Source organism: Augochlora pura, chromosome 2 (genome assembly GCF_028453695.1).
Source record: "Augochlora pura isolate Apur16 chromosome 2, APUR_v2.2.1, whole genome shotgun sequence".
Taxonomy (NCBI): Eukaryota; Metazoa; Arthropoda; class Insecta; order Hymenoptera; family Halictidae; genus Augochlora; species Augochlora pura.
Genome location: NC_135773.1, coordinates 21,861,231 through 21,881,624, shown reverse-complemented (window position 1 = coordinate 21,881,624; position 20,394 = coordinate 21,861,231). Strand labels below are relative to the sequence as shown.

At 38.8% G+C, this 20,394-nt stretch overlaps 1 protein-coding gene across 1 annotated transcript; it reads left to right on the top strand.

Moving 5' to 3' along the window:
* The first annotated feature begins 3,158 nt into the window (after positions 1-3,158).
* LOC144478117 (uncharacterized) lies at positions 3,159-13,550 on the top strand. The gene is made up of 4 exons (XM_078195838.1): positions 3,159-3,335; positions 9,017-9,177; positions 12,573-12,707; positions 13,255-13,550. The coding sequence occupies exons 1-4, from the start codon at positions 3,159-3,161 to the stop codon at positions 13,409-13,411; spliced, it is 630 nt and encodes a 209-aa protein (XP_078051964.1). The 3' UTR covers positions 13,412-13,550.
* The last annotated feature ends 6,844 nt before the right edge of the window (positions 13,551-20,394 follow it).

The window sequence follows — 20,394 nt, the reverse complement described above, 5'->3', positions numbered from 1 at the left end:
CCGCGATGACTGGACCGAAATTTTTAATAAAGTTCCCCGTCCGCTCGATAGACGACGAAAATTCGACGAACCCTTCGACGCGGTTCACCATGCTCGAACTACAATTTAGCGAGCCTTTCGAGCGCGATCACTATGTCATGGTTCGTACATTCGTAGTGCAATTTGCAACGTTAACGTAACCTTTGCAGTATCATTAATTCCACGCTGCGTTGATTAGCACTTATTTGTCCTTAATATTTTCCTTAATATTTTTCTTAACCCTTTCGCTACGGTGAGCATTATTGAGTAATTGACACTGAGGTACGAAATTTTATTTTATTATATTTAGTAATATCATTTTACTTCCTAAAATATAAAAGTTTGTTTAAAATATAAAAACTGTTTCTTAATTGACAAAAGTATCTTGGTCAAGAATTTATGGTTAATTTTATACCTATTCTCACAAGAGAACTTTCTATAAAAAAAAAGAAACAAAAAAAGATCGCCGATACGTGGCTAACTAATTAAAAAAGCGTCACGTGTTGCGCAGCAACTTCTCGAGCGGCTATAAAAACGCAGGCAACGAGTCGATGCTTCACATTTTATCGTATCCGTTAATTAACATTCGACCGTCTCATCGACTGGATCCCATTAGCCGCGAAAAGCCATTTTTGACAATGTCGTCCGATTATAATTTTTCGTCACCGGCATCGTCGCCGCGCGATCCACTTAGAGAAATCCAACCATCGATTTTCTCTGGGGCGAGAGACAAGCTTTCGATTTCCTGCTCGGAACGTCTCGGCCAGGCGGATAAGGAACGACAAATGGACATCGTTTAACCCACATAGATAAAAGCCGGTGTGCGTGCCCGCCTTGCTGAGGAGGGATTCGTGTGCATAGTTGAGTAAGAGAGAGAGAGAGAGAGAGGTGAATAAGGAGTAAGAGAGAATTAGAGAGCGAGAGAGAAGGGGTAAGAGAGTAATAGAGAGAGAGAGAGAGAAGGGGTAAGAGAGTAATAGAGAGACAGAGAGCAGGAGCAAGAGTGAAAGAGAGTGAGAGAGGAGTTAGACAGAGAGAGAGAGAGAGAGAGGCATATAATGGGCAAGAATGAAAGGAAAAGAGAGAGGAGTAAGGAAAAAGAGAAAGAGAGAGACAAAAGAGGAGTAAGAGAGAAAAAGAGCGAAGGACTAAGAGAGAGAGAGAGAGAGAGAGAGAGAGAGAGAGAGGAATAATAGAGAAAGAAAGAGACAGAGAAGGAGCAAGAGTGAAAAAAAAGCGAAGTAGTAAGAAGTTAATAGAAAGAGAAAGAGAGTGAGAGAGTAATAGAGAAAGAAAGGGGCGAAGAGGGAGCAAAAATGAAAGAAAAAGAGAAAGAAGAAGAAAGAAGAAAGAAAGAAACAGAGGAGTATAAGAAAGAAAGAGAAAAACAACGAAGGAGTAAGAGAGAAAGGGGGAGGGGGGAAGGAAGCTAAGGGGAGGGATAGTTTTACGATGGCCGTTCCGGGGTAGTAATTCAATTTAATGCCGGGTTTGCAGACTGTCAGACGCTTCGGGAACATTTCACCTTCCCTCCAAATTACGTATTGCGAGCCGCATACACTATACATTTACTCTGTTTGGTACTACTGTGTAGCCAGCATCCTGGAGGAGCTCTCTCTCCTCCGTACTTACACCATATCTCCATTGGAAATAAGTAGAGTGCAAACCGCTTGCCAGATAAATAGCATCGTCGCCTTATAATCCATTCGCTCCCGGCTATGGTAATTACTGAGGAGCCCGCGTTTGATTCCGACGGTCCGCTATAAAGACGCTTGTCATCGGACACGCCTTCAGTTCGGTCGATTGTTAACCTCGCGGTACATAACCTCTTAGGCACGGTTGGATTTTGCGCAAATGAAGTTTTTCGTAACTAAATTACCATTCTTGTTAATATGTATTTTTTCGGTATGTAATTAATACCATATATGTATATGTATGTATAGTATAGTCTTGTCTTAGTGTATATACACACTTTCACTTTAATCGTTTACTTTAATAATTAATAAAACTATTTTGAGTAAAGCACGAAACATTCGCGAAAGCCCCTAAAATGGCGCCTTGTGCCTTAGAGGTTATGGAGGAGCCTGGCTGAAAATACTACAAATAAACTTTATAACTATAACTTGTCATAAAATTAGCATTAAACAATATTTATTCGATCCATTTTATTTTATTTATTGTACTCGTCGCGAAAGGTATCTAACATTTAAAGAAAGTTATATAATAATTTGGGAACTTGTTGGAATACAATCTAACACTTTTGTTTCAGCAATAGGTAACAAATTGTTATTTAGCCTATAAAATACCGATTTATAGGCCTTTTATTATTTTTATTTTATTATAGACTATTTACTATTTCTATTTTAATATGAGCTATTTATTATTTTTATTTTATTATGGGCTATTTATTATTTTTATTTTAATAGAGGCTATTTATTATTTTTATTTTAATATAGACTGTTTATTATTTCTATTTTATTATAGGCTATCTATAAGCTACCAGTCGGCAAAGTGCTAACGTCGCTGATGAATTACCCCATTGGTAAACGGGGATCACGGAAGAAACGCTCTTCCGCCGCAATGGGCCGACAGACTCTTGCGTCAGAGTTTCATCACGTTTAACGTCCAAAGTGTCGATAATCATCGTAACCAGCCGCGCGGCTCCCCAAGAATCAAGGAGAACAGGCCGCATTCCCGTCCAAATTGGCAACTCAAACAAAGACTAATCAAAGACTGACGGCAGATGTCCTCCCGGCAACGGGTTGCTAACGAGGGCTTCCCGTTACAAGGCAAAGTCTCCTCGCGGCTCGTAGTCAGCCGGCCCATCGGCGCGAATCACAGTCAATTGAATGAGCAAACGACTGTGAACAGAGCCGACGACGAGCCCTCTGTCCTCCGACGAGGCGTTATTGGCAATCGTTCGCGAGGCTGCGACAGAATCGGTCGACCGGTATCGCTGTCTGTGTGTGTGTGTGTGTATCTGTGTGTGTTGGCATCACTTTTTCGTGACTGCCGTTGAACGTTCTCACCGGGGGCGTTTTCCATTTCGGGTACGGGTTCGCGGCTCGAAGAGCCGGGCCAGGCTTAGAATAGCTTCGCTTCGGCGAGTAATCCTGTCGCTCGGGGCCTAAAGCCACCCGATGGCTGGGACGAGGGTCTTCCTGACGCTGTTGCTCGTTTGCCTGTCGCGGTGTCTGCCGCAGACTCCTGGTAGCGACGAGGACGACGATCCCACGGCGAACAACGGCACCCGGCTGATCGAAAGTCCCTCACGGCGAACCAGGGCCCTTGTTTTCCCTCGCGACGCCCAGGTGCTGGTACGTATAGTCGCGGGCGCGCACCGCCGCCCGCCGCGCCGCGAGGGTAATCAACCGCAGTCTCCGCCGCGGTCGACGATCGAGGATTCAGCCCGCGCGTGTCGCTCAAGTGCTCGGCGCCGGCTCCTTCCTCTTCCGTCGGCTCGAGAGGAATTCGCGGGGGCTCGTGCTATCGGAAAAAGTCGGGGATCTTTGCGATTGCCAGCTATTAGCTATCGGAGCCGTCGGCAAACGATCTCGCGAGACTCGCTCGAGGATATACGCGCCGCTTCCGGGATATACGTTTAACCTCTTAGGCGCGACGCGCTATTTTACCTTCTTTCGCGGACGTTTCGCGCCTTACTCAATTGGAATTATTTAGTTAATGAAATAAACGATTAGAGCGAAGATGTGTCAGTATAATATACTAATAAAAGAATATATAATATCATATATGTATATAATATATATTTCAAAAATTAGTCTCGAAAAATCCTCTTTCTTTCGCTCCGGGCATAACAGTGCGATCGTGTTTCGACGACAGGCCCAGGAGCGAGCGATAACGAGCGATCTTCTCGCCCTAAAAACGAGTACCCATTAGCATCGAGTGCCGGGGGGGGGGGGGGGGGTCTGGAAGCTCTGAAAAGCTTTGCGGAACGTCGCCCGGAGCGGGCGGCTCGGCACCCGGCGGCGGATCAACGCTCGATTATTATCCGTCTGCTCAATTATTCTGGAAGAGAAACGTTCGAGGAGTCGGAGGAGAGACGACGGCCTCTCGCCGGGGAAAACTATGCGACACGTTTACGGCCGCGGCCGCTGCTTGAATAATTCCCAACCAGAGCCACATGTCCGAGGCGCGTCCAATTTTCCATTCGGCGGGTTTTGAAATGGTCAGCGTTCGGATTACAACCGCCGCGCGGATTGGTAGGATAAAGAAGAGCGTGGCCGGTGTGACGCGAGTCGTCGGCGCTGTCCTTTTGGACCTGCCGAACCGCCAAGACAATGCTATCTTCGGCGTCGTCGCGCTGCCCCGATCAATCGCGACGCGACTCTTTTTCTTGTAGCAACCAACGTAATAGAATCGCAATCGGTGCTATACTGTCGCGCCAATTATTCAGGCTATTTCTGGCCTAGACAAGACCTAGCATTAAAACCCAGAACATCATAGGACACGAATGCTGAGTAGCATTTGTTTTCTTTAACCCTTTCGGTAGATATAATTCGGTAGATAGACACTCTCGCTGTACGAGAAATAGTATAGAAACGAAAGTGAACAGAGACGATACAGGAAACAAAAATTTGTCCGGTCCTCTTAGGAAAATTATTAACCCTTTGCACTCCGCTGTCCCATGTCATGGGACATTGTAAACCTAGCATATCACTCGGATGTCCCCTCTCATGGAACATTAAAGTTATTATTATATACATTTATAATATAATATAAATACTGATTTTTAGCAAATATACATTCCTCGGTGTCACCCAATTCATACAAGTCCAACATCATTGTAACATGTTGTTACTTTGGTTCCAAAATTATACTAAATAACACGAGGTTCTGTAAATCGAGTCAGCGAATGTTTCGGAGTGCAAAGGGTTAAGTATAAAGAAATGGTAGTCGCGGCATGCAAGGAGCGATAGGTGCAAGGGAAAGTTAATTAGACCCGAGATCGAAAGGAAACTGTTGCATTTTCCCGTACCGCGTTAAAAAAACGCTATATTACGGTAATCACGAGCGTTATTACAGTGACCGAAACGGATTGGTTTAGGAGCCGGATGGCGCGAGAGAGGCCGGCACTCGGGGTTTTGTATCGATCTCGATTGGCAGCGGGCCGGCGGCCGCTCGATGGAAAAACGCTTGACGCCCTTACCCCCTTACCGCCTCCCCCCCCCCCTCCCGCGCGCGGGTCCTCCGCGAATCTCGTTAAACTGTCCTCCCCAGACGCGCGGCCCGAAACGATTCTCCGTGGAAATTCGCGGTTTTATCGAAAATTCATACCGGGGCCACGGATGCCGCGTGTACGTGTGCATGAATATGTATAGGGGACGGCGGCGGCAGCGCACGGTGTACACGTGCGATCTCGACCGCCCTAGCGCGCGCGCGCGCGCTCGCCCGCTCCAGCGTTCTCGGGAGGGTGTGTGTCGAGGTATATCCACCTGGCACAGAAATTGGATGAGCCCTGAAAAGGTCAGGTGGAACGCGTTAGCCGAACGCGATATCCCAGGCCACGAAAGATGGGAATCGAACCACGTCGGCAAAGTCTTCCGGGACCGGTTATTATTACTCGCGCGCGCGCGCGCGGGCGCTCGCGGACCTCTCTCGATTGCGATCTTTAACGGGCGAAATAGATTTCCCGCAATGCACCGGTCAACCCCGTCGAACCGTTCGACCTCTTGTTGTACGGCCGGCGTTCGAGCAGTTTATTGGATTCCTTCGCGGTCGTTCTGCGTTGAATCGCACGCGTTTTATTATGTAATCCGGTTGATCATTACATCCTCGAGCAAGCGTGATTTTTTGGGACGACGCGAATTTTTATAAAAATCGTGGGCGAAATGCTAGTCGTTTTTTATATGGATTTTGTTTTATTTGTTCGTTGCGCGTCGCGTCTTATTTATTAATGATCGGATCGTGGGTTACCGTTGTACAGAAATTGTTTTAATTTGTATATAATAAAAATATAATTTTAGACGATTATATGCAGTTATATACAATTATATAATTTATATACGATTATATGCAATAATATACAATTATATAAATTATATAGAAATTATCTTAACATATACACTGATATCGCCGTCGTTGCTATAACAATAGTTTAAACAATGAAGATCAGCTAATGGAGTAATAAAGAAGTCTAATAATCATTGATTAATCGTGTCCTGAATTCCAATATTTTTCTTTTAAGGTTATGTCTATACTATACGTACTCTACTCTATAATTTTCCAATATTAAACAACTCACTATCAATATTAATATTAATATATTAATATATTCCTACATTTGGTTAACGCGAAGCTGAACCTGTTAAACGTTTAAAATAATTTTTCTACTATATTTTGCTATTCTTGTCTGACCATAACTTCTCGATCTACTATTATTTCGATACATCGAAAAAGATGTAGAAAAAATGGAAATCCATGCAAACTTCCGAAAATTTATTACCGCGTTAATTACAAGGAGAGCCTGTTCGAAAAGTTACCGAAAATTAAAGTACCTCTAAATTAAGGTACTTAAGCTAATGAAACCGAAACTGCTCCGAGTTCGAGTTTAACGCAGTAATTACTCTTTCAAGTATTCCAGACGTTACAAGTCGTATTGAAGTTCGGTTCACTCGAACAAGTTGCAGGAAGAATTAATTTCAAAACATACATCGCACTGATAGTATTACATTATATTCGGGATAATACTTGCTTGTTGAGAAAAGTATGGATAACTTTACAAATAACATTGTCTGTCAAATATGGTCATCGTCAATATTATTTCCATGGTTTGCTGTTAAATAAACGTCGTATTTTTGGCGTATTAATATCTGAATTTAATAGCATTTTCAATCTTAATACTGCAATTGTTTCTCAATTTTTGTAATTTTTTGGTTATGTCTGCCATTGTTATTGAATTTTTGGTTTTTTGGTTCTGTCTAGGATTTTGTTGTCAATTTTCTAATTTTCGGTTCTGTCTATAATTATTTTTCAATCTTTTATTTTTCGGTTCTGCCTAGGATTGTTATTCAATTTTTTATTTTTCGGTTCCATCTAGGATTGTTATTCAATTTTTTATTTTTCAGTTCTGATAATATATAATACCAATACTATAATCATCACTTACATTGTTTATTGCCGTACTTCATCCTACATTAAATGAAACGAATACACCAACAAATTATTTAAAACAAAATACAAATAATCCTTTAGAATAACCAACACCACAAACGAGAACATCAGAACAAAGACCAACAATTAACAATTAAAATTTCTCAAAAATGTATTTTTCTCAAGAACATTATTAATATTTTGCGACGAATAATACCATAGAAGGGTCATTGACTTGTTTCGTCAAAGCTTGACAAATTGTTATTATTTTATTATTACCCCCGATGAACAATGAGATAACCTCGACATAGTCTTGACAAATTGTTATTATTTTGATTATTATCCCCGATGAGTATTTCTTACTAAAAAGCCCTGTTTTCGTCCAACCCTTATTTTCGTAGCCGGAACGTCAAGCATGGCGGACCGTCCCCCCGCCAGTTTGTCAACAATCCCGGGCGCTCGGGATCTTAAACGAAATAGAGACATATCTCGGGGATATCGGGAAGATGATGCCCGAAGAGTGATTCCTCGGGTCCGTAAGAACCGTGGCATCCGTAAACATCCCTGACACGATTTGCCGGCGGGGTTCTTGGAACCAGCCAGCGAACACGCTCGTCGGGAAATGCGGCCGAGATACCGGGTCGGCGAAGAAAGCGGTTTCACAGATTCGGCTTCGAGCGCCGGACCGAGACCGGCTCGGACACCGTCGGATCCTTAACCCGATCCCATCCCGAGTTCATCCAATTTCCTCTTTGAACCGGACGGACCTCCTATGAATAACCACCATAACCGCGACTTTTCTGATCGAATCTCCTCGCGCGACCCACATCCGCGCGAAACACCCACGGACAAGGGTGGCCACGGCCGACGGATTTCACGGGGACGATAGCTGTGGGGAGGGACGAAGTTTAATAGCGACGCACCACCTGCAGAAACTGCGATAGCGAACAGAATAAACGTTCCCGGGCTTCTTATTATTCGTTCGAACGCCCCCTCAGGTCGATCGCGAAATGCCGCTTGGACGATCGTGGACGGTCGTCTCGAATCGCTCGCCGCGGATTTTCAGCACCCATCGACGCGCCACGAAGCAAAGAGGCAAAAGCGGTAAAGAGTTCGTGCACGTGCCTGGATTGGGAAGGGTCGGTGCATTAAACCTGTTTAGTGCTTCTGTTAATTCGGGGGAGATTAATTAAAATCTCACCGATGGTTGAGTATCGATGCACGCGAATAAAAAATTTTATACCGAAAGTAATATTAACAATGCTAAGACTCGCTCGTGGGCTAAATATATATAAGGACAAATGCTCGTTATTTCTAACTTTACTTATACGTATTAATGTTAGAAATATAATATTATATCTAATTTATAAAAATCAAAAGAACTCGGCATAAATACGTGATTCTATATAAATGACAAATATATTTCACTTCAAAACGCTTTAATTCAAAAGTAATAGTTTAAAAATAATAATTTCGAAAAATAAATAATACAATTTCAACCACCACGTGATTCGTGAACTATTAATTATTTAAAAAACCCAAATAAAGACCTTGACTCTTCTTGCACTAAAAATTACTTAGTTCGCAAATTTAAATTAACTTAATAAATAATATTATCGTATGTAATATTATCGTACGTAATATTATCCTACATAATAATTGAAATATTTCTCCATTGTTCCAAATACATCGAAAAGTCACGTTTCGGAAAAATATAGGATCGTACATTATTATAGCAAAGTGTTTTCAATCAGAAAATATTTTTTACCACCCTCGCGTGTAGTTTACCGTGGAATGGTTTGTTACGGTGCCCCCGGAATTACTTAGAGCCGAAGGGAGATCGTTCCGATCGGAGCCGCTCACGCGAGCTGTTTCTCCCTGTTTACAGTTGATCTTTGGTCTGGGAACGCCGTTGCAGCTAGATCGCGAGAGCGTGATCGTCGGCTACTTCACGAAGATCGTGTTCGATCTACCCACGAACGCCACGGATTACACCGAGCCGGGGATCTACTATTCTCGCACGCAGAAGAGCAGATGGAGCATTTACAGGTAGTTGACTAATCAGCTTATTGACGGTTTTACTGGCGATTTCGCAGCCGCGAGGGTTCCTTAAAATTATGGCAATTTGTTGGAAAAAATAATACAGGTTTCTTGTTCATAATAACATTTGATCAAGTTATTGAACATAATATAGATGTTAATATTAATATGAACATTTCTATAATATTAATATAATTAAAGTGTCAACATTTTTGTTTCTATTATAATTTATATTATACTACGTTTAATAATGTTGATATTATTAAAGTGTGAACATTTCTCTTTCTATTTCAATGTATATTATATCATGTTCAATAATATAATTATTCTATTAATATATATATTATATTAATTTTATATATAGTTTATTTATTATATTAATCATATTAATATTAATATACCCTAATATTGTTAACCAAAATATAATATAAATGTTAATAGAAACATAAATAAAAATTGAAAAGCTAACATTTACCATATATTACAATAATAATAAATATAATCTAACATTTATTATATATTAACATAGACATAACCTTAACATTTATGGTACTGAGTACAATTAAATTTGGTACTCACTTTGATAAAGTATATTATTAAGATTTTTCATAAATCTGGACCATTTCTTCTTTCAACCACATGTTGCTGACATAACCTACAATGTGTTAAATACATTGAGGATCAATTTCCTAATGTCGTGGTATGATATTCAACAGATACAGTAGCGAAATATTTACATACACATATAAATCTAGACACGTGAACGAAATCCGTGTTACACTGTTGCACGTAACACCGAGATAATATGATTACAGAGTAGGCATCGAGTTGATATCAATGACACAAAAGATAGATTATCACAGCGACAAGCGACGCGGCATAAAGTATACACGTAGAGCGATCTCATTTGAATTGATGCACGGAATTATCCCCGGCGTCTATTTATCGTCCTGTTAAAGAGCATTGTAACTCGCCAAAGCACATCATTTGCGGATGCGGGCTATAGAAATGCTAAATACCCGATTATGTTGGGGTTTTGCGATTTTATCGCTGAATAACGAGAACCGGTAACAAAATTCTAACAGTGCAAAGAAATGACATCATAAATTCCCCGCAAAAACGATGGAATTAATAGTCTATTAAGTTTCCACTTCAAACTAAATATTTCACGAAAATAAACTAACAATAGTTACCGCGGTCGTATTAATACCAATTGTGATATCAAGTGGATCATTTTGATAACCGTTGCGTTCAGTTAAACGCATCCTCAATTTAAGCCTCTCAGCGCGCAATTCGGCTCGTTATAACATAAACATTCGTTCAACGGTTAAGTTCTGGTTAAAATGTTTTCCAGTGGATCGTATCGGGCCAGGCATATTGCATTATGCACTCTACACACCAGCGATACCTTTAACCAAGCGTGACTAGTAATAATATCGATGTCGGTTGGTTTCGAATGGTTGAACAATGTATTCAAAGTTGATTCGGTACGCCGGATATCAATTTGAAACGTGGCTGCATCGATGGTAGCAAAATTGTGTCAGGGTTTGGCTATGATTTCTGTAAAACTTGAATAAACAATGGAGGTGGGAACATTATTTATTACGTCGTTTTCGTAGCAGCTTTTATGTAGCAGTATTATGGTATAGCAGTATAATATAGCAGTATTGTAATATACAGTATAATTTAGAAGTATTATAGTATAGCAGTATTGTAGTATAGAAGTGTAATATAGTAGTATTATACTATAACAATATAATATATCAGTATCATACTATAGCAGCACAATATTGTAGTATTCATATAATATAGCAGTATAATATAGCATTCAATATAATTTAGTATATGTCAGACTATCATATATCATACTATATAACATGGTATTATATAGCAGTATAATATAGTAATATTCATATACTATAGCAGTATTATAGTATAACGGTATAATATAGCAGTACTATATTATAGTAGTATTCATATAATATAGCAATAGTATAGTATATATCATACTATACATATGATATAGTATTCATACAATATAGCAGAATTATAGTATAGCAATATAATATAGCAATATTCATATAAACCTAACAGTAGTCTAATACAAATTTATATCCAGGATAAATAAATATATCTGTCACCATTATTCGTTAACATAACCCTTAGTCACGTGAACATTTGAAAAATTCGTTCAGCCGTATTATATGCAACAATAACACAACTCTCCCTGTATAATTAATGGTTTCTCAGATAAACGGCTAAACAGGGTTTGCATTCTTGACTATTTCTATCACCTGAACAAGAATAATGATCGCCAAAAAAAAAAAAAGAAAAAGGAGATACGCGTCTAATATTTTTCCAGCTCCCATATTATATATATAAAAGGTTGCGTCGTTTATCTTGTCCGCCTTTATATCTTCGTTCCTTTGCCGATACAAAGAAACGTGCCATACCAAAGGCGTGTTTGCTTCGGTACGACGAATATTATGATTCATGATTTCTTTCTCTCGCGGACAATATTTTTTCTCCTCAACGTTTCGAGATCATTTTTTACCTTTAAAAAAAAAAGGAGAACTGCCGCGTCCCTGCGCAATTTTCTTTTATTGACGGCATTTCGTTGACTACCGTACTATGTTATGTTTATCAGGTTTTAAATTTAGTTTATCGATGGTTACACGTCAAGCATCCTAAACCCTTTTTCGACAATAAGGTGTTGTCAGGATATCAAATTTTCCAGCGATTTATCATCGATTTAAGTGTTGAGAATCAACAACAAAAAAACACTCGCGAAAGCAAAATAATTTATTTAGTGAAAATTGGAGCTAGAAAATTAGAATTTATCCCAGTGGATGCTGTTTCAACCCTTATGCATTCTGAATATTGCCATAGATCCAGTTTGTTCGAAATGTGAGAGAAATTAGTGTCATACTGTTGAACACAGGAAAAGAAAGAGGGTGCATGTCCTCTCAGATTCAAAAAATGATATAAAATTCATCTGATCCCAAAGTGCTACTTAAGACTCATAAAATACTGTATCATTTCGATATAAATATATGTTGCTATCGATACATCTGTGCGTCAATATTCCTTTGAAAATAAATTACTTATTCTACAAAATGTTAATTTCCTTAATATTAGGAATTTAATATATAGTCTATATCTAATATATTAATCTAATATATTACTTATTATAATATACTATACATAGTCTAATAATACTAAATAAATGATACAAATAAATAATACAATAAATATTAGGCACATACAAAATTGATTGTCCCCTTTCTTTTCAAGAACGGATAGAATTTTCCGGTAGACCTAATACACGATAGAATACCAGAAATCTCGTAAAACCTATGGTCGAATTGATCCACGCGCCCTGACGTTGCCACCCTTATCCGCAGGATGCTGGAGAAGGCGGCCGGCCTGTACGGTTTCGGCGGCAAGGCGTGCCTGATGAAGGCGATCTGCGAGGCGGCGTCCACGCCGTTCGACGACAAGCACAGTCTATTGGGGCAGCTGTTGCAGGTACTTTTCAAGTAAGTAGACCGCATGAATGGGAATCGCGGTTGTCCGTAGGAGGACACACGTGCGAGTCCCAGCAGCGTAGAAGCAGCGGGCGACGACGACGACGACGCTGCCCCCTAAATCAATGCCCCAAATTTCGTAAATGCGGGACGAACGGTGGATTAGGATGGCCAACTGCTGGCGGCCGGATTAAACGATGTCCGCGCGGGGCACACGCGGGAACGCGGGACCAATTAACGGGGCCGGGGGGAGGATAGAAGGGAGGGAGGAAGGGAGGGAGGGAGAGCGCGCGAAATAACTTGGCGGGTTTCTCGCGTATCCGCTCGTATTATTGATCCCACGAACTCTCCGCGAACGCGCGCCCTCCCACCGACACCCGCACCACCCCCCGGCCACCGAATTCTTTTCCGCCCCGTTTCTCGCGGCCCGAGAGAGAAAGAGAGAAAGAGGGAGAGGACGCAGCGGCAGGCTGTGCGCCGGCAACGATCTCTCCGCGCGACCGATCGATTCTCTAATTCTTGCGGCGAAAAACCTGAATTTACCTGGGGATTTCCACAGGCCCTCGAGCACCGAGGAACGGTACGATGAGTACGGGGACAGAGAGTACAGCGCGGCCGAGCGCTTGGGCGAGCAGGTGTCGGCCGAAAACTGCCACGCCCTTTATCCCGAATGCCGCAGAAGCGTGCTCGACGTGTTCTCCGCGGTGATCTCGTGAGCGCCGGACAACGGGGACACGGATTCTAGGGATGGAAAGGAAGCGGGTACCGGCCACGCCTCGAATCCTCGTTGATTTTCGTTGATGCCGCTCCTGTCGAGGTATTTATCCGCTTTCTCGGCCTCGGAGGGTAGAGGACCGCCGGGGGTGGCAACGCGGACTCGCAGCGAGCATCGACGTCGGGGATGGACGGCGATCGCCGGTGGCGGGGATCGATGCTCGAGAATTTTTTTATTCAATTAACTGTGTACGATTGTGGACAAATGTATGGCAATTATTATGATATATACAATAACTGGTGCGATACATTTATATATTATAAATAATTGCCACGATATATTTGTATATTATAAATTTGAATATTATATGAAATTTATATATTATATGTTATAAATATATCGTGGCAATTATTTAAACGCTCTTTAAAATGGAATAACCTTTTAATGATTGGATCGAGCGATATTAATTTTTTGGGGATGATAAATTGTTTTTAAAAATTGCTGTTGTTTCAGACGATGAAATATTTCACAAAATTAAAGTGAATTATGTAGTCAAATTTAAACTAACAAATTCTAGTTATCGGAATTGTTTTGCTATTAAATGCATTGAATTTTTGACATATTTTTGAAAACTTGATTTTTTAAATTTTTGTTGTTATTTAAGTCAATTACTATTTTGAAACGAAATGTTTAATACTTTATCTAGTAAACTAGTTCTAAGTGATTCAATTTTAAAAAGGTTATTTCGTTGCGAAGGGTGTCCACATATATTTCTTAACAATTAAGTGTGTCAGAGAATCGACGAAGTTGGATATCAACTAATTGAATGACAACATCGAATAACATATATATTTAATGAAATACTTCAATTTTGCGAAATTATTGAAGATTGTTGGTACGAAATCTAATACTAAAAATGATTTATCCTAAGATCGTATTATTTCACCACTACAGATAATAAAATACCATTACTCCAACATTTATAAAAATCATAAAAATTACGTGTCAAATATTATCATAAATAACGTTTATTAACGAAAACTGAGAAATATGGGTGAGGTTATTTTTACTCTAGATCCATTTTTAAATTCTAGATAAATTTTATAACAATCGATGATGTCCAAGAGCTTTAACTTCGTGTTAGCATTTCTTTGCTCGGCAACTGGTATACAACTTAATTCAAGAAACATTGAACTGTGCAACCCTACTCGACGGTCGATCCGAATCGGATAAATGGCCGAAATCAGTATTAAGATCTTCAGGCTTCTAACACAATTCCTAAATCCCTGCCCGGCAAGTCCTTGAAGCTGTAAGCCACTTATGTTCTCTAAGCATCCGTCTTCTCTCAATGTACTTAATGAGAATAAGAAAATGGGCTAAGCCGTGGATAGAGCATAACACCAGATAGAGCTGGTGCAGGAATTACATGTAAAACATTAGGCTATTTATATTACAATTTCTTTCGCAGCTAACAAAGTATGTCTGCCAGGCAGTAATTTTTAAAAATTATAAAATCTTGTTAGAACTTTGAGAAGTTTAACAAATGGTATTTTTGAAAAATCAAAACAGGACTTATGTTCACAAAACTGTGCAAAATAACTTGAAAATCCATAATTTTTATGTACGTCCTCCTTTAAAAAAAAAAATTGAACTATATATGTTAAAACATATACACTATTGCCTTCTTTTTAAATATGATTATAATTTGTATATAAAAATTGTTTTTAATGTGTAAATCATAGTATTAACTAGAACATTTATTTTAGTATTTAGTTTGTTAAATAAAGCAATTACATAAAGCTTCAGAACATTATTTTCATTTCTAGCTCATTTACATGAGAACTATTAATATAAAATTGATTTGTAATGTTTATAAACACCTATATTTTATGTATATACTAATAAATTACCAAGAGTAGTCACACTCGTTGTTTCGATAAATTTTTGAACACCCGTATAAGTTATCGAGCTCTATGAAATGAATTTTTAAAATTTTCGTTACTGACTCGGCTAAACGAGATTAAAAACATAAATCTCTTTCGTCGTTTTAAATAATAGAAAGTATTTTCATTTCTGCACCGTAAACTTAATCACTTTAATGTTCCTAAAAATGTCAAGTAATTCGGACCACTTTAAAAAGAAATTATACCGTTTCAACCGGTCTCCGTGTACAGTTTTTTCTACCTGTTGTATACAGAGCCGATCGCAAAACGGGTTTTAATGCGTATAGTTCACGGACGGAGAACCCCCTGTGTCGGGAATATTGGAATTTTATTGTTATCATTTGTTCCGGCATAGTGGATCAAGGATTATTTTGATGCAGACATTAAAGCCATCGTATCGTTTAAATATCGGATTCCTCAGAACAATAATGCCGGCTTAAAGGGCTTTCTACTTTGACTGGTGGAAAAACATTGCCGTCCGTCGAAAGAAAAGCAATAACGTATCAATGTCGAACACTGTAAACGGATTTATGTAGCAAATAACAATTCTATACAATCTCCGATCTCGGCGATTTATGTATAGCAAGGATTTATATGGAGTAAGGATTAATATATAGCAAGGATTTATATATAGTAAATTATATTATGTAGAGTAACGATTTATATATACTAAGTTATATTATGTAGAGTAACGATTTATATATAATAAATTATATTATGTAGAGTAACGATTTATATAGTAAATTATATTGTGTAGAGTAAGTATTTATACATAGTAAATTATATTATATAGAGTAAGTATTTATACATAGTAAATTATATTATGTTGAGTAACGATTTATATATAGTAAACTATATTATGTAGAGTAAGTATTTATATACAGTAAATTATATTATGTAGAGAAACGATTCCCCTTGCTCCTCGCGTCAATTAGTTTATTGGTCTTCGTCTCAGACACTGCGCTACCTTCTCAGCAACAAACAGCACATAGTTCATAGAACAATTTATGTTTCTAAAAACTATTTCACACGGAGGCAACTATGGCAGAAGAATAGGTGACTTGGAGATTAGAATTTCTTCGATCGCACTAAATTCTTAGATAAAAAAGGAAATTTTATATTTATCGTGTGCTTATATCTACTCGAATGTTTAAATATTGGTAACGAGGGAATACAATTTTATTGCCAGTTAAAGGAACGGATGGATATTCATACCTAATTGATTATTACTAGAAATCTCCGTCACGAGTCTGACTCGTTAAAGTACGGCAAGGGGTTAATCGCTAAAGCGTTGATAAATGTAAGAAAATCGACGCGCGACAGAAATCTTTCACCGGCAACAAGCTATGCAAATGAAAGCTATGCAACCGTTCGTGTAAGGGATGATTGTAATGATCGCGGCAGGTCGAGCCCGTTTGCCGGCGGTTCGACGGTCGAGGCGTCTTCAAAAGCCGGCTAAAATTCATCTGTTCGAGCGGGGCACCGCGCCTTCCTCAAGGTGTCGGCGAGCCGCCGTGAAAGCATTTCTTAACTTCGCGAGCATCCTCGCAGCGGCCGGGCCGGGCACCCCCGGAGTTTCATTTCCCTAAAAGTACCCGCAGCAATCGTCGAGTTCCGTGGGCCGCGGCGCGCCCGGTTCACGTTGGAATCTGAAATTAAAGAATCCTCGGTGTATCCGCGAAGGAGGGGTTGGTTTGCCTCAAACGAACCGGCCGCTCCGCGCTGCTGCGGTCTCGATTAGAATACCGAATACGCTGCGCGAGCACGGTTGCGCGTCTCTTTAAATAAGAAACAAAGCTCTCGTTACCGACTTCTTCGAGCCTGGAGCACGCGTCGAGCGGAGAAACGGATACGCATTTACGCGCGCCAGCCGATTCTGCGTAAATATACAGGATGTCCCAGTTTTTAACCCTTTGCACTCGATTGTCACCTCTCAGGGGACATCGTAATTCCATATGACTAAACATTGAAGTTTATTAGCGATTTGCAACTATTTCTCGTTGTGTACAAATTCATATAAATCGAATATTATTATGACAATATTATATACAAATATAAATGTTTATAAGCGCTGGGAGGTGACATCCATGATGGCGCTGAGTGCAAAAAGGGTAAGGTTCGAATTTTGTCAGCGCATTCTATGACACGATGTAAGAAAAAGATATTAGGCAAACATAAGTTATATAGAACTTCGTTAAGAAGTTATTACAGTCTATGGTATAGAAATGAAGATTACAAAAATATTGTAAGAATTTGATAATATAGCTATTTTCGATTTATTAAAATTATCGAAAGAGAAAGCGTTCATATTTTCCTTCAATTTCGATTTAGTGGGAGAAATTGAAAGATTTTTATTTATGGTGAAGCATTAAATTGACAAGTAGAGAAAGATAGAAAAGACATCATTTACTCCGAAATTATAATGAAGTAATTACTTAAGTACAATGACTGTCTGTAATAATTAATGATTTACCAAAGATATGTTACATTATATCAGTGAATTTTGCTTATTCGAAGTCAATTCGTATTTCACGTGGTTGCTAAAGGAATAATTTACTGTAAATTTGACTAGTGGAGTCACAAACAAGACATCGAGCCAAATATTTGCCGTGCAATCGTAATAAAATAATTAATTAATTAACTGAAACTACCATATGTAATCATTAATACATGTCGAAGATATCGTAAATTATATCAGTGAACTCTGCTTATTCCAAGTCAATTAATCTCTCATATAATTGCCAATAGAATAATTTGCTATATCCTTGACAAGTATAGTCACAAAGAAGTCATCATTCGTTTACAGTTACATAATAAAATAATGAATTAATTAACTACAACGACCATCTACACCAATTAATACTCACCGAAAATCTGTTACAATATATCAACGACTTCAGCTCACACCAAGTCAATTAATACTTCACATAATTGCCAAAGGGCTAATTTACCTCGAATTTTGCATAAATAATTGTGGAAACAGGACGAACCGCGATGGGTATAAAACGAACGATCCGAGTATTCATTACACACGTAACGCGTTACCGAAGATCTGTATCGAGTTTCATCGATTGCAACGAGAATGGGCGAGGGTGGGGGGGGTGAGAGTGGAGTGGGGGGTGAACAGATGAAAACTTTATCCGAGGAAGTTCCTTCGCGCCGGACTCTGCGCCTGTGAATCGGTTGCAAAACGATAATAGCCGGTGTTATAGCACTTTAAAAAGCATAGTCCATTATCGTGCAGGGTGAGCCAAGTAGCGTAACGCTTAAAAGCCCCGAAGGAAAGTATGTCAGTGGGAGAGAAGAAGCGCGAACCGCCGCGGCGTGATAAGGACGAAGAAAGAAAGAACGAGGGAGAAGAGATCAACGTGCGCATAGACCGTGTGTATGTATACATATAATACATACGAGAGGGGGGGAAGGGGAGGAGGAGGGAGGAGAAGGGAAAAAAGCAGGAAGAAAATTATATTCTTGACGGCGAAGGATGTTTGCCGCAGGATTCGAGAGTTTAACGCCCGTTTACCCTTTAACCCTAATTTATTCGGCGCGCGACGGATACGTCGGTTTTACATTCGGTTGTTGTGGACAAATAAGATCTTGATTTTAAGATGGAATAGTTGATAAAATAAAATAAAAGGCGCTTCTGTTTTTTGTACGCGTCCTTCCATTTTATACTCATTGATCTTCTTTCGCTACAACTTGCGAGCGTGATTAAAAATTAACGTTTGTTGTATTTAGAATTAGCCGAAATTTTATTGGAATAGTAAAAGATAAATGATAGAATTTTATTCGAATTTCTTTTTCAGACTTAGATTACGAATTTATCTGGATCAAAGTTTATTGTGATTATAATTAGAATAATATTTCCAATTAACTTGCTTTTCTAAATTTTGTACCATTAATTATTGTTAATAATTTACTTATAACTTTGCAAGTAATAACTTTACTTGTAACTTTACAAGTGATAACTTTACTTGTAACTTTACAAGTAATAAAAATTACTTTAGAAATTTTTAAATTACTAATTAGTAATTTTTACTTTAATCTGATGCTTTCTAGCGGCGTCTTACAGTCGCCATTCGAGTGCAAAGGGTCAATCTTGAATACTTGCGTACAAACACCGGCATAATTACATTCATAGAACCGATCGACATATTACGGTTAATATAATTATTTTTTCGTTATAAATAAATTTAGCGATAGGTTGAATGACACTATAATATGGCAAGAATTGCAATGCTATGGTGTCGGAAATAGGACGCAAAATTTCTATGATTCCGATGGAGGATTTGGTTCGTCGCTATTATTCTTGAACTGTTGGGGATCGAATCAAAAGGCCGGATCGTTAATAAATAAATTTCAATTACCGACGAGGCTGGACCCTACGAAAGGAATCGTCGCCTGTCATCAATCATGCGTGGCGGTTTTCTTGAAAAGAAGCGAACTGGCTCTGGCTGACGGGTCGTCAACCGAGAAACTTAATCGATGGGGTCCTTTGAAACGATGGGACGAAAATATCTTGGAAATTATGGGGCTCGTAATATCAATTTTCATGCTTGCATTTTCTAAACAATATTTTCTACGTAAACTGTCGACGCGTTGCAATCATTAATTATCTTAGTAAGCAGAGTTATAATAGTATCTAAAAAAAATACTTCATCAAATGAACTAAAAAAACAATAGAAGTTCGATTTAACTTATTAATCTGGCGATTTATAAATAAATAAATAATAAAATAAATTGAATAAGTATATGAGAGAGAAAGGTGAGATATATGAACTTCAGATCTCAAAATAAAAAATTTATACATTGATATCTGAATTTCAAAAAATTGGTTGCATTAATTCCTTAATTATAACGCACAATAAATATTGTTTGCAATAATTAGAGTAGGACAATTTTTAAAAAATAACAGTGACACTATTAAAAGTTATGAGACCATTAAATCTCGCATATAGTTCAGAACAATGCTTGTATTTAATAAATGCTAAAAATTACTTGATTTAATAAATGCTAAAAATGATTTGATTTTAAATTTATA

Bases quoted from the DNA above. Each gene is read 5' to 3' on its own strand.
- LOC144478117 (XM_078195838.1), top strand. From the start codon at position 3,159: ATGGCTGGGACGAGGGTCTTCCTGACGCTGTTGCTCGTTTGCCTGTCG. The intron at 3,336-9,016 runs GTACGTATAGTC...CCCTGTTTACAG, and splicing joins CTCGCGACGCCCAGGTGCTG to TTGATCTTTGGTCTGGGAAC. The intron at 12,708-13,254 runs GTAAGTAGACCG...GGATTTCCACAG, and splicing joins CTGTTGCAGGTACTTTTCAA to GCCCTCGAGCACCGAGGAAC.